This window comes from Falco naumanni, chromosome 2, assembly GCF_017639655.2.
Source record: "Falco naumanni isolate bFalNau1 chromosome 2, bFalNau1.pat, whole genome shotgun sequence".
Lineage (NCBI taxonomy): Eukaryota > Metazoa > Chordata > Aves > Falconiformes > Falconidae > Falco > Falco naumanni.
The window spans coordinates 1,117,435-1,130,331 of record NC_054055.1 but is presented as its reverse complement, the minus strand read 5'-3'; the positions used below and the strand labels follow the sequence as shown (position 1 = coordinate 1,130,331).

The 12,897-nt window shown below is 45.7% G+C and overlaps 1 protein-coding gene across 7 annotated transcripts in view; it reads right to left on the bottom strand.

Annotated features, from left to right (window-relative positions):
* Positions 1 to 65: 65 nt before the first annotated feature.
* The window catches only part of C2CD3 (C2 domain containing 3 centriole elongation regulator), a 52,752-nt gene continuing 39,920 nt past the window's right edge, over positions 66 to 12,897 (bottom strand). For 3 of the 7 annotated variants that reach the window (XM_040585217.1, XM_040585219.1, XM_040585218.1), the window contains exons 30-33: positions 12,159 to 12,376; positions 9,150 to 10,197; positions 8,366 to 8,468; positions 66 to 755 (exon numbers count right to left, since the gene is read on the bottom strand). In XM_040585217.1, the coding sequence (XP_040441151.1) occupies positions 504 to 755; positions 8,366 to 8,468; positions 9,150 to 10,197; positions 12,159 to 12,376 (1,621 nt within the window). In that variant the 3' untranslated portion in view covers positions 66 to 503. The other 4 variants (XM_040585220.1, XM_040585222.1, XM_040585223.1 and 1 more) reach the window with 4 other exon arrangements.

Sequence of the window (12,897 nt, the reverse complement as noted above, 5' to 3'; positions counted from 1 at the left end):
AAGGAGCCTCGTCCACCTGTCAAGGGCAGGCTTGTGACCTGGCAGCAGGACACTTCGCACCAGAGCGCAAGAAACCAGGGGAGTTTTATTGAAACACAAACACTGGAGACAGTACAAAAATAACCTCGCTCGGTTTGCATCGAAGTCCGTTCTCCAAAAGGTACCTGACATAAAAATGCACAAAAATAATTTAGAATATCAAAGTTCCATATTTCTAGCAAAACCCTTTTGTACACACATCAGTATTTTACAGTATCTTTGGCCTGTATTTACAGCAGCACCTTGGGCACAGGCATTCCTCTAGAATCAGCAAATGATGCATTAGAGAAATTTCACACGAATACGTCCCCCAAATGGAGTAGGTGGAGAGCAGGTAACAGCTCATCGGTTGTCAGAGCAATGAGTCTCGTCGGGGACCTGCCCCTGCAAGACACACGGCCTCTCAGTCCCCCCTCATGGACCATCAGTCCCTCTAAGGGGAAACCAATTAGGCAAATTAAAAATCAGGGTCTGAAACCTCTACAAGCTTCCATCTCCTCCTCCCTGGAGGACCTGGTGTTTGCCAACGTGTCAGGTCGTGGCTCGGGAAGCAGCCCGCTGCCGACGGCCTCTTGCCAATGCTCTTCCTTCTTGGACAGCTGAGCAGAGAAGATCCTGGCGATTCTTTTGGTTTCTTCTTCCGAGAGATCGGCTGTGGGCCTGGGACGATTCGGCCTCCGGCACGGGGCACCCCCTGGCACTGCTCCGCTTCCGCTCTGCAGAGAGAAGGAACAGGACGCTGGAGCCCTGGCAAACCCCGGGCTTGCGCGGGAAGCTGGATACACAGGAGAAAAACCCACTCAGGATGTGTCTCCTTTTGCTCATGGTTCTTTTGTGGTTCTCCTTGGAAGGGTTTTTCTCTTGTTCTACACAGAGAGACAACTGCTGGGAAAAAAAACCTGTTCAACTGTTCAGGGAAAAAAAAAAAAAAAAAAAAAGCGCATCCACGATGGTGAAATATTTCTCTGCCCCACACGGTATTGGATGCTGCGATGCTATTCCTTCTCAACGCTACAGAACACAAAAGGTACAGATCAAAATTAGACAGGTCCGCCCAAACCACACGATCCGGCTCAGACAAGCGAACCCCGAATTCATGAAGGTCTATCCTCAGCCAGAAGGAATCACACCAGCTTGTTCACCAGGTTCTGACTCTCCGAACTTGGGTTTTCAATTATTATTATTTTATTTTAATTTGCAGAATCCTAAAAACCAAACCCCCGTGCAGCGGAGAGGCAAGGCTCCCACGCAACAGAGCCCAGCCTGCTGCCAAACCAGGCGGGCCAGCCTGAGCTGCCTGCAGGGACCCCCGAGAAGCAGCCCCCCGAGATGAAACCCACCATTTCAAGCATTTTAAAACATCACCCTCGGTCTGTGTGCACACCCTTCCGGCAGCCAGGCTTTCTCCCCGGTGTCACAGCAGCGTTGACGACAGGTGATTTTGGCACACAGAGGCACTGGCGTTTCTCCCCCGCTGGTTCAGAGCCAGGCTGAGCCCAGGAAGCACCGAGTGGAGGGATGCGGCTTCGGCTGCCTGTAGCGGGTGAAGCTTTCAGGACGTGCTGCTCATGAGCTGCGGGGCCAGGGAGGTCTCCTGGCAGGGGGGGGCGGTTTGGAAAGCTGATAAGCCCACCCGACCTTTCGCCTACATGGCTGAGCTGCCTCGCTGGGCACAGGCCCGTTGGGAAGGTCTCCTAAGGTGATCCGCTCCCTCCCGAGGGAACCGGCGCCAGGATTCTGTTCCTGTGTGCTCCCTGCTTTGATGTGCCGTTTGGGGAGGGAAATGGCTTTTTTAGGAATAAGCGGTTTGGAAGGTGCCTTGTGTTTGGTTGACTGCACTTCACAGCCTTGGATGACGAGCACACGGAGCATCAGCCCCACGCCAGCATCGGGCCCTTACGGGGAAACATCCGCAGGTAAAAGCCACACCCTGATCCTGGGGTACCCCTGTTTGCTAGAGCCAGGGCAAAGCGCAAGGGGCTAACTGTAAGCTAATGTAACATCAGCTAAATTTCTGCAAACAGACAAGACCAAGAGAGGCTGTAACCGCCTGTCAAGATTTCCCAAAGGATGATTTTCAGAAATGCTGACGCAGTCTGCTCCTGCACAGCCGGATTCGGGAGACGGACGGATCAACACTCACAAAGACGACGGGTTTGGTTAATAAAAAGGATGACGAGGGTGGGAACAGCTCGTGTGGTTTCACATCCAACAGCAGCAGAAAGGCTTATGGCAAGCCAGCTACAAATCCCTATGCCCTAAACAACCATTTCCCAGTTTCATACGGCTAAATTGTGTAAATTACATGAACGGTGCTGCAAAAAACTTCTCACTGTACCTAGGAAAATAGCTAAGGGCAGTAATGCTTCAAAATGCTGCCCATTTCTATCACACTGAAGAAACATATGCGTGTATTTATGAGAATCTTTGCCTTGTGTTTCTTTCTCCTTAAACCTGCTCTAGGGTGGTTTTCCTGAAGCAAAACGTTAAGAAGCTGAGAGAGGTTAAATGCAGACCTGGCAACGTTACAAACTCAAAGACCAGTAGAGAGAGGTGCTTGCTGGCCAAGCCACCTCCCTTTGACAGCGTATTGTGCTCCAGGTGGTCGAGAGAAGATTGGGTCAGTAGCTCATTCTTCCCATGCTGTTCTCTGTGCCAACTGTGTCTGAAACAGCTGAAACATTAGCATGGGCTGGAGACGGGACAGTAACCGGCCCGGGCTGGCTCTGTGCAGGGCCTTGATCTCTGTGTAAGCGGTTCATGGAGAAAAATGCTCAAAGTGAAAGCCCAGAGGACTGGTAAAAGGCTTCTGGCTTTAGTGCACCAGGCAGCGTTCGGTTCTGAACACCAGTTTTATGTATTTGCAAGGAACCGGCACAGACTGCCCCATCCCTTGGCCTAGGAAAGTGCGTAACTGTAACGAAACCCAAAAAACCCCAAGGAAATTCTGGCTCTTAAATCCAATATCCTGGTGAAATAGCAGCTAGACAGCCCTGTGCCGCTTGCCTGTAGTGGCACTGGACTTCAGGAACTTCTTTTCCTTCCAGCAAGCTGTGATGATGCCGTTTGTCCTCTGATGAGCGCCCTGTTCTACGCCGGAGGAGGCTACACCACTAATGTAGCTAAAAAAGATCGTCTGCAAAGCTACCTGCCTGTGGAAAGCTGGCAGGAACGACGCTACTGAAACAGAAGCAGGTTTACGCTGTAGCAATGGCGCTCTATCAAATTCTCCGAATCATCCAATTGACCCTATTTCAAAGGGTTGGGAAACCGCCCTTCCTACCTCTCCCAACTCCCCTCTCGCTCCTGCTTGCGCTGCAGATGTCTTTGTGCACAGCTCGGAGCCAGAGACAGCACCTCACACTCTGAACGTGCAGAATAAACACAGGAGGCTTTCGCTGACCCAACGGGACATCTCTAACGAATCTCAGTGGGAGCAGCTGCAGGCCCTGCAACTCAAGAGAAGGTAACGTATCATGTGGGAAAAGATAAAGGAAAATAGAGCAAGACTGTCTTGAGAATCCCAGAGCCGCCACCACCCCCCAGACAGCACAGCTGGGCACGTGTGCAGAAACGAAAGCACTTTTTTCTTCTGGCACTAACCCAGTGACCCAAAACCAGCTGTAAAACAATCTTACCCTGGTTGTAGGAATTTTTAAAATCGGTTCTAAAGGAGGAATTAAATGAGATTTTCTCCTTTGTTCTTAGAATTAACACTCCAGAGGCACCACAGTACTTTCTCCTGCCCCAGGTGAAGCTAGGAGCACATCACACAGCTGAGTTGGTCCTGATCTGGTCTAGCTGGCCAGAGAGGCTGCTGCAGCCAGTGCTGCTCCTCCTCCCCGTTTTGCCACCAGTGCAATAAAATACCCTGAAAGAGCACTGTGCCCTCAAAGCGAAAATACAACATGAACCGCAGGTGTCTGCTGCTATTAGGTGACACCTAGGCGACGGATAGCACTTTCTACGCTCCTGACCGTCAGTACACGAGGTGTCCTTTGCAAACGTACCACTTGCACACTGTTGCAGATAGAAGTGGCTAAAATATTCCTCCTCCAATTTTTCTACCACCACGTCCACTGGCAGCAATGCAGAGGTGTTAAGATGCATGTCATCTACTGCAAGGACCTCCCTAAAAATGAACTTCCAGCAGCAGGAAAGGTTTAGCAGCTCTTTTTGCTGCTATTCTACATGCAGAGGTGTGAATCCAAACAAGAGACATTTAAAAGCACAGTTAACAACTCCCAGCTTGCACAGATGATCAGAAGCCTTATGGAATTACGTCTGCAGCGTCAGCTTCACCGGCAGTTTTGGAAGCTACAGGAAAGAGCTACACTTGTATACTCGCCTCTGTATAAAGCTATTTTTCTTCGAAATATGCAAATTCCTTGCACATACAACATTTAGTGAGACTTTCTAGCCTCAGTGCTGCATTTTTGAAATGCTCACTTGATACATCAAACGGGCAGTTTCAAACAGAGTCGTAACCTTCTGTGTCGTTTCGAGAGCGCACAGCTGAAATGTCGTGTTTACATCGGTCCTTGCCTCCGAAACAGGCACTGCTATTTCAGACTGCGACCTGAGCACAAGCGGCGCCTGTCCTGGGTTTTTCCTTCTCCGTCTCTAAGCCAAAAGTGTCACAGACTCCAAGTATCTGATGCTCAGCCACGAAACGCACACATTTAACCAGAACGATGAAAGAGGACTTAGGCACAGAAGATCATGCTTCACTTTTCTTTTTTTAGAAATGGCAGTGATAGAGCAGGACACTTAAACCAGCCATGGATTATCTAATTGGCGTGTGCCAGGGACTGGAGCACAGCAAACAGGTTTATTAGCATTTTATAGGTCTTGGGGCGATGGCTTATTTCAAGGTCAAAGAATTCCGGTAACTGAGGTGGAGACCGTTTCAGCCTTGTGGCTCAGCAAGGATACTGGCTCGTTTTGTTTGTGCACAGTGATGAAGGAGGGAAGACAGATCTGTGTTAAGAGGCTACAACCTACCCCCGGAGTGACCTTTCACCTACTTCTGCTTTCTGGACAGGAAAAGGTTTATATCAAATCTGGGACCACAACCACCAACTCTGAAACAGACGTGGAGAATGCAGCCACGTTTTCTTCTTTTTCTGATGGTGAAAACGGAAGAGAAAGTCATCATTGCTGTTCAGCAGGTTAGGAGGACAAATGTAGGCAGTAAAAGCCTTAGCTCTGTTCTCTGGGTAAGCTGAGCAAGGAAAAAGGAGAGCTTTAGTGGCTGTGACTGAAATGGGAATACACCAAGAAGAAACATTAGCACCCAGAAAGGATGTCAGCACTGTTGCTAGCCATCTGCGTTTTCAGAACAGATAAAAGCCTGTTATTATGAATTTGCCTGTGCTATAGAAGTGTTATTTCTAATTTACACTGAAGGTAAAACTATGCATATACAAATATTAATTATTGTGAGTAAAAGTGGTTTCCATGTAAGTTTCTTATCCTTTCGGAATATTCATAGAGGTGAGGGGGGGAAAAAAATTCTCAGGATATTTTAATGAAGTTTATTAACTCTCCAATTCTTTAAATACTTCCTCCTGCATTCAAAAACCCCAGCTCCATCACCAGCAGCCTGGGCCAACTCTGAAAGGCAGCAAGCCTTGGGATGGGTTTACCAGCCAGCACCTCACTGGAATCACATTTAAATGGTTTCACTCTTAGCACGCAATTGCCCCAAACCCTAACCAGAATCAATGCTGCAGTGCTTTCTGTGTCAAACATCATACCTGGAGAGATTAAATTTTTGCTCTGAAAAATCAGCAACAGTATATAAAAGAATACGGAACACACGAACGCAGTAAAGGCAAAGAGGGAGGAGAAGGAAGGCCAGGGGCAACGGGCAGAAACAAGGTTTGGATGGTAATCTGGGCCACCTAACAACGGCTCTGACTCATTCAAGAAATAGTTGTAGCTTTACAGTAAACATGATGCAGTGCTGGATGCTGTGAAGTTTAGCCATGAACTCGGATAATTTTCTGTATGTTGTATCGGGAACTGCCCGAAAAAGGACTGAGAAAAGTGCAAAGCCGCTGGCTGAACCTGAAGAGCAGCAGAAATCGAACCAGGGCTGCTGGTCACACAGGACAGCCGGTGACCAGTGTGGACGAGGAGAGCTGGGAAGGACCTCAAAAACTGGAAGCCTGAGGCTGATGCAATGGAGAAAAAAGGTCAACATTTTTAAGATTTTGTGAGGCTCTGCAAAACTCAGGTCCCTGAAAGGTGACTACAGTATCCAGGCTGAGGCCTGAACTGCTGCAGCACCTTCTCAGCTCCCCGTGTCCTCGCAGCATGAGCCAAGAAAACCTTCTTGTCTCAAAACGCTGCCAACTCCTTTGACAGGACCGCCTGCTTCCCCTTCTCATCGTTCCTTCATCGTTTTGTGCAGGGAGTCAGACAAGAGAGGGAGAGGTGGCAGGAACATTAGGGAGGCCAGGAGAGAAGTTTGCCAGCTGCCACGTGAGCCAGAGGGGACTGCTGATCTTCGGGCGAGAACAGCTCCGGTTTCAGCCTTGCTGTCATACTCGTGTCTGCTCGACTGTGCAGAAACCAAGCAAACCCAGATTTAGAAACTGGTGTTCTTGAGGCTAATTAAGAACAAAACTATGAGAAAGCAGTTTTCCTGAACTCTATTTTACCATTAGCACAAGCGAAAAACTTGTTCTTCATATAGGGTGTCTGATGCTGGATGCACAACACAAGGCACAACTGAGTTCTGTCTTGACAGACCCCTACAAGTGCTACGGCGAAGGATTAGCTGGAGTTCATCCAGGAATTAAACTGGTTTAAGGTCAGCTATATCCAAACAGTGCCTTGCTAGTATTCTCCCTAATTATTAATCACTTTCAGGAGTGTGTTTCCAGCCACTAAGCTTAGCAGTGCAGAGAGAGAGGGAATTCAAGTAAAGCTGGTAATACTATTAAACCGTAGGCCTGAGCGATGATTTGCAGATGCACAGAAAGACACAGGAAGAACCGGAGCTAACCCCGCAGAGAAAGCAAAACTCAGAAATGGGGGCACGACCACAAGACAAGAGAGGAAGGGGATATCATCAGTGGACAGAGATGAACAGAGAGAATTTGAAGCAGATTCCAAACGAGAAACACATCTGAGATTCCGCTTCTGATTTCATCCACAATATTCAGACACGGCATGAAAAGTATGCTTCACCAGCACTAAGACACACTGCAGTTAGGTGTTAGAATCAAGACGAATCTTAGGATCCTTGAAGCGTACTGTGCCCAAGACCCCTCTGATACGGGTCTCTATTTTCATCAGGAACAAGTTTCAAGAGCTTTAGGAAAAGATATTAAAATGTAGATCAGAAAACAGACATTTTTTACATCACAAAACAGCAACAAGTCAGATATTTCACCTGAGCTGTAAACATGTTTATTAATTTAAAATAGTTTCCATAACTTCAGAGCTATTAGATCCTGACTGTTCCTGTTCTGTTTAATCAAGCACGCTGTTTCCAATTACATAAATGTTCCTTAGAGTGTTTGTTTCATAGGTCATAAGGAAGGAAACCAACACATTATGACATTATTGGAGTAGTAAACAAACAGCCCAGCTGCTGCAGCACCCACAGCCCCGTTAACATCCGTTGCAAAACTGTGGCTGGCAAAGAAGAATGCGCAGACCTCAAAACAACTGAGCCACAAACCTCTTGCAGTGAATAAATGTTTACGCACATAAACCCACCTATGAAACAGCAAAAATGATCAGCAGCTTCCCTGGATGAGGAGCGACCATTCCCACCAGTCTACTGTTCCCTCTGCCCGAGAACAGTTACTTGATCCCTCTAGGAGAGGTTCTCCTGCTGCGAACTCCCTCATTTCCCCCTGAACTCAAAGACAGAAATTGGAGTTGCAATTACAAGTTACAGCTTGTGTCCTCAAAATTAGGCACCTTACCTCCCAGTAAAGCCCAAAGAAGTGTGGAGTGGGCACCTGCCACTTCCACCAATCCTAATGGAGAAGAGCCACATCCACTGAGTATACAAACTGGTTAACATGAGTATACATAAGTAAATGCATAAGTAACAAGTAAATGCATAGTAAGTAAATGCATAGTGGTCTAACATCAATGCATAAGCATCACAGATGATGCAGCCATGAATGCTGCAAATGGCTCTCACAGAGAGAGGAGGTACCAGAAGGCTTCTCCTTGCACGATTTGGAAGCCATCAGTGCTAACCTGAGTGCTGCCAGGCAAAGAAAGTACGTTTGGTCCTGCTCGAACGGATGGACTCCACTAAGCTAGGACGATAACGGAAAGGAGGTCCCATACTTACTTTCAGAGCCGTGGAAGGATGAGAAGAAACACTGAGCAGTCTCATGGAGGCTTCCATCTGCTGGGGTGAAAGGAAGAAGTTGGGAATAGCGACAGGATCAGATCTGAGCAGAAGGGTTAAGGAACAACCTGTGGCAGCGCGTGGTTGCGCAGAGCTGCACAGGAGCTGCCGATGTGGAACAGCCCTCGATGTGACAGCTGTTAACGGATCCCAGAGGGTGAATTCCGTTCATTTTAATTGATATTCTATTGTTCTGAACACTTGGTTCTCTCACCTGGCCTCACAGAGCATGGGACACTAGCTTGCTCTACGATAATACCTCACATATTTTCAGTGCTTTGTCCTCCAAAAATTCCAACACAGCTTAGTGAAATTGAAAGCGAGATTTGGGATCTGTGCAAGAAACGTGGGAAAGTATTTTAAAAGCAAAATAATCTACAGGTTTCTTAATACAAAATAAACACAAGAGCTATAATACATGAAGGAAAATGACATGGGGAAAAAATACAAGAAGACACATTTAAACTACCCAAAAATGAAATAACTCTCATGGATCACAGAATGCACTGGTTACAAATGGCAAGGAAGTCACCACTATATTGTGTGAAACACAACACAACGGGGTCTTCCAACACGTTCCCAGGTCACCAATTCTGGACTCATTTCCCAGGGAAGAGCTCCACATAGTGGATTTCTCTTTCCTGAGGCCAGTGAGATTCTAACTGAAAAGTAAGACATGCTCCTTGAATGTAATGTGCATTTAAGAAAAAGAAAAGAAGGATACAAAACCATTTTCGGTTTGACAGACTTTTCTGACTCTTCCGGTGGGTCTTCGCTACTGTCATCAGAAAAGCTTTCACTGTGTCCTTCTGAGCCCGCTTGGGCTGATACACTCTTAACACAGATCTCATCAGAACCAGTTTCTTCCTCGTCTTGATGATCCTCATTTACAACCTCACCGTCTTCCTCCTCCTTTTCTTCTGTGGTTTTTGGATTGCTCAAACCGACGTCTCCTGGAAATGCCAGCACCTCTCTGGAGGCTCTATGAACCTCCACATTTTGCTCTATACATTTAGTGTTAAATGCTTGATCCCAATCACAATTTCCATTTTCTAGAGGGCAACTGGCTGTTTGATGCACTTCTGACAAATGAGCAGGCTGAAACAGCTCCTTCCCAGTTGTTTCTGTGCCACTTTTCGAGCTCTGAAAGCCTTCTGTTACTGGCCAAGGACTGCCCTCGTCTGTGAGAAGGCTAACGCATGGGCTAAGGGGGGTGGCCATGCTTTGGTTGTCACCTTGTAGCATGCTGGACAAGGTGCTGCTCCGTCTGCTGTTTCCTCTTTGGAACCAATCCATATCCCTGGAGTGCTGATCTTCAGGCCTCAAGTCCACGGGCTGCTGGGCAGCACCCTGCTCTACCTCAGACAGCACGCTGGACCAGGGACTAGTTTTGTCCGTTACAGTTGTTACTTCATTAAGAGTTCGGGGTTCTATAACATCTTCTTCATATTCTTCTTCACTGTGTGGCTGTAGAGCAAAAGCACCTTCATCTTCCTGGATATCGTCCACTGGTGAATGATGCTCATCTCCAGGGACAGCTTGGTCTAGGAGTTCATGTAACATGTTTCTCTCAAACACGGATCTCCCAAGAGGGCACGGCTGCTGCGTATCACTGCAAACGCTGCGGGAGGCCAGCTCAGCTTGGCCTTGGCGTACTTCAGCTCTGGCTGCTTCATCCTTCTGGGGGGGTGCACGTATAGACCCCAGCTTTCTGCTGCCATCTTGATGCACGTTAGAAGACTCTGTACTATTTTTAGTTATAGTCTGTAAGTCTGATTAATAGAAAACAGCATCAGTAAATGCATGGAGCGACAGTTCACCTTTTATCTCATTTATTCGGTCTTTCTGCAGAAAACCACACACGTAAGAATGGTTAGGAGTTAAACACGCACAGCTTTGTCAAACACTGCCGATGTGATTGCATTCTGCTCTCTCTACCACTGACAAGGCCAACAGAAGGACAGAAATGCTAAGGAAAAAAGGAAATGTTCAGCATGAAATGACTGGGAAATAACTAGAAATATCTACCTCAATGTAAAGAAAAAAAACATTGGACAGTGAAAATATTCTGATATACAAAGTTCACCTAAAGCAAATGGAGAAACTACCTTTTGCTTGGCATGACTAAAAACGTTTTGGACAGTTCAGACCACATAGGAAGGAAAGTGGAATAATCTAAGACAGCAAAGATGGGTAATCTTACCACTTTTTCCTCGCATAACTTCCTCAGTTTCATATAGACACCCAGAAGACCCCATTGCTACTGATATTCTCCAGCTTTCAGTTCAATTTACCAACTCGAATCAAATTACAGACAATTGTTAATTAAATATTTGTAAACCAGAAATTCACTCAGGACTATTGCTCAGGTGTGGTGATAAAATTGTAAAGTCTGAAAACAAAGAGCTGGGAGAAAAGGTGATTGGATTAGGAACCTAAACATTCATAAAATCTGTGCAGTCCTGAAAATCTCTGGGGATTTTACAAATCCTTTAAAAAGCCACTATCACCTATTTTTATGTTCCTAGTTAGCAGATCCTATTAATTTCTTGCATTCTTTGAGAAATTAGTTCACTGGTATTGGGTTAAATGGCAAAATTAGTTACTCTGAGGCAAAAGTGCTGCTGTAAGGTAATGGTGGAGGACATTTGGAAAAGGAGAAGGCAGAGTTTGAGACAGATGTAGAGGAGAGCATGTAAAGAAGCAGCAGAATCAATTAATAAAGATGAGGAGGGGAACAAAAAGAGCAAAATCTTGAAGAAAAAGAAAAAAAAAAGAGAAGATCAAGGTGGTAACAAGAATGTCAAATTCTGGCACAATAGAAATATGCCCTTCAACTCCATCTCTTGAAGCGCTGCTTCCCTGTAGGTCGCTGCAGGCAGAAACAGCACAGAATAACTTTTCAACTGGCAGCGCTCCGAGCCACAGTTTATTCCCTACTCTGATAAATTATTTTAAAAGCACCAGCATGAATTTGATTTCCTAATCATTTTGCTACTTCACAACACCTCTCTGGTATGAGATCAGAGTGGCACAAACAATTAAGCTAACGTTAAATTAACTGCAATCAGTGAGCTGGCTAGTGCTGAGGTGAAGAGTGGTTACAACAGAGCTGTTAGAAATGCCAGGCAGAGTGAAAAAACACATCTGAAAACAAAGTGTACAAAGAGATACTGTTTCCTTCCCTGTTGTCACACTCCATCCTTATTAAAGATGTCATTCTGTGTCCAACAGCACTAATGACAGGGAAAATTAATTGCATTGATGCCTCTGTAAGAGGAAATGTATTGAATGTGATAAACAGAAAAGAACCTGCTCACTAAGAGCTTTGTCTTACCCATCCTAAAAGAGTCTTGTTTTAGCATTTCATCATAGGGCACAAATTTCACCTGAAAACAGAGCTATGCCAATTCCTATTAGCAAAGAACCACAGATCCAGCTCAGTATCGTTCTGTGGATTATTTCCCCACAAGACCCCTCTTTTTCTACTGAACAGACATTGATATTTAGGCTACCCTGAAAGCACCTGGACTCCCACCTAATCTTCCTTCTGAACGTTTCAGTTCAACACTATCACCATGGACAGGGATTTGAAAGGGTCTTTAAAGCATTCTGCCAGCAGACCAACACTTACTGATTCCCAGCACCAGGAAGTGGTCCCGATTACGTCAGAACTTTGAAGACACTTGCAGGCAGCTTCTGACAAAAAATTCCAAGCCAAGTGACAACTTACCATTGAGTAGGCTGCTGACCTGAGACACCAACTGACTCGATTTTTCCAAAAGATGGCATTCGTCGGGATCCACTTCTCCGCTCATCAAGCCCTGATGATCACTCTCCCACTCCTCAGGACTTGGTTTGGATGTGTTACCGCAACTGAAGTCAGGAAAAGACTTGGTCAGCTTCTGACTGAAGTATCTTTGAACCTCATCCAGCTCACTCAGGTTTTTTCTGTAGGCAACAGTAAGAAATTTGGTAAGAGGAAAAAAAAAGCCTGTGGCAGACTGGTTCTATTTGTATCATTCTAGTCAACAGCATGCAAATATGAGATTAAAGGTTATTATTGAAAAATAGATCAGTAGGTAAGTGTTGAGATTGCTCTAAGTGAAAGGATAACACTTGAGAACACATGCCGAATTAGCTATGAAACTTAGGCTGGAAGTTAAAAAAAAAAAAAAAAAGAGCTAGTTTTAAACTTACTTAATCAAAGGAGTTGGATTTGAGATAACTTCCCAACAGAAGTCATAAAGCCAAGAATATTACTTGACTTTATGACTGAGCTTGATAAAAATTGAGGATTTCTACTTGCTTAAGATCTAAAGATTTTATGATATACTGCTTACAGTAGCAGGGGAAGGGATGGAATAACTCAGAAAGTCTCTTTCGGTCCTATATTCCTACAGATCATAAATAATACTCTTCTAAATTTCCTGATTTGAACCTAGAAACTAGTCAAGAGAAAAGTGCTTCTA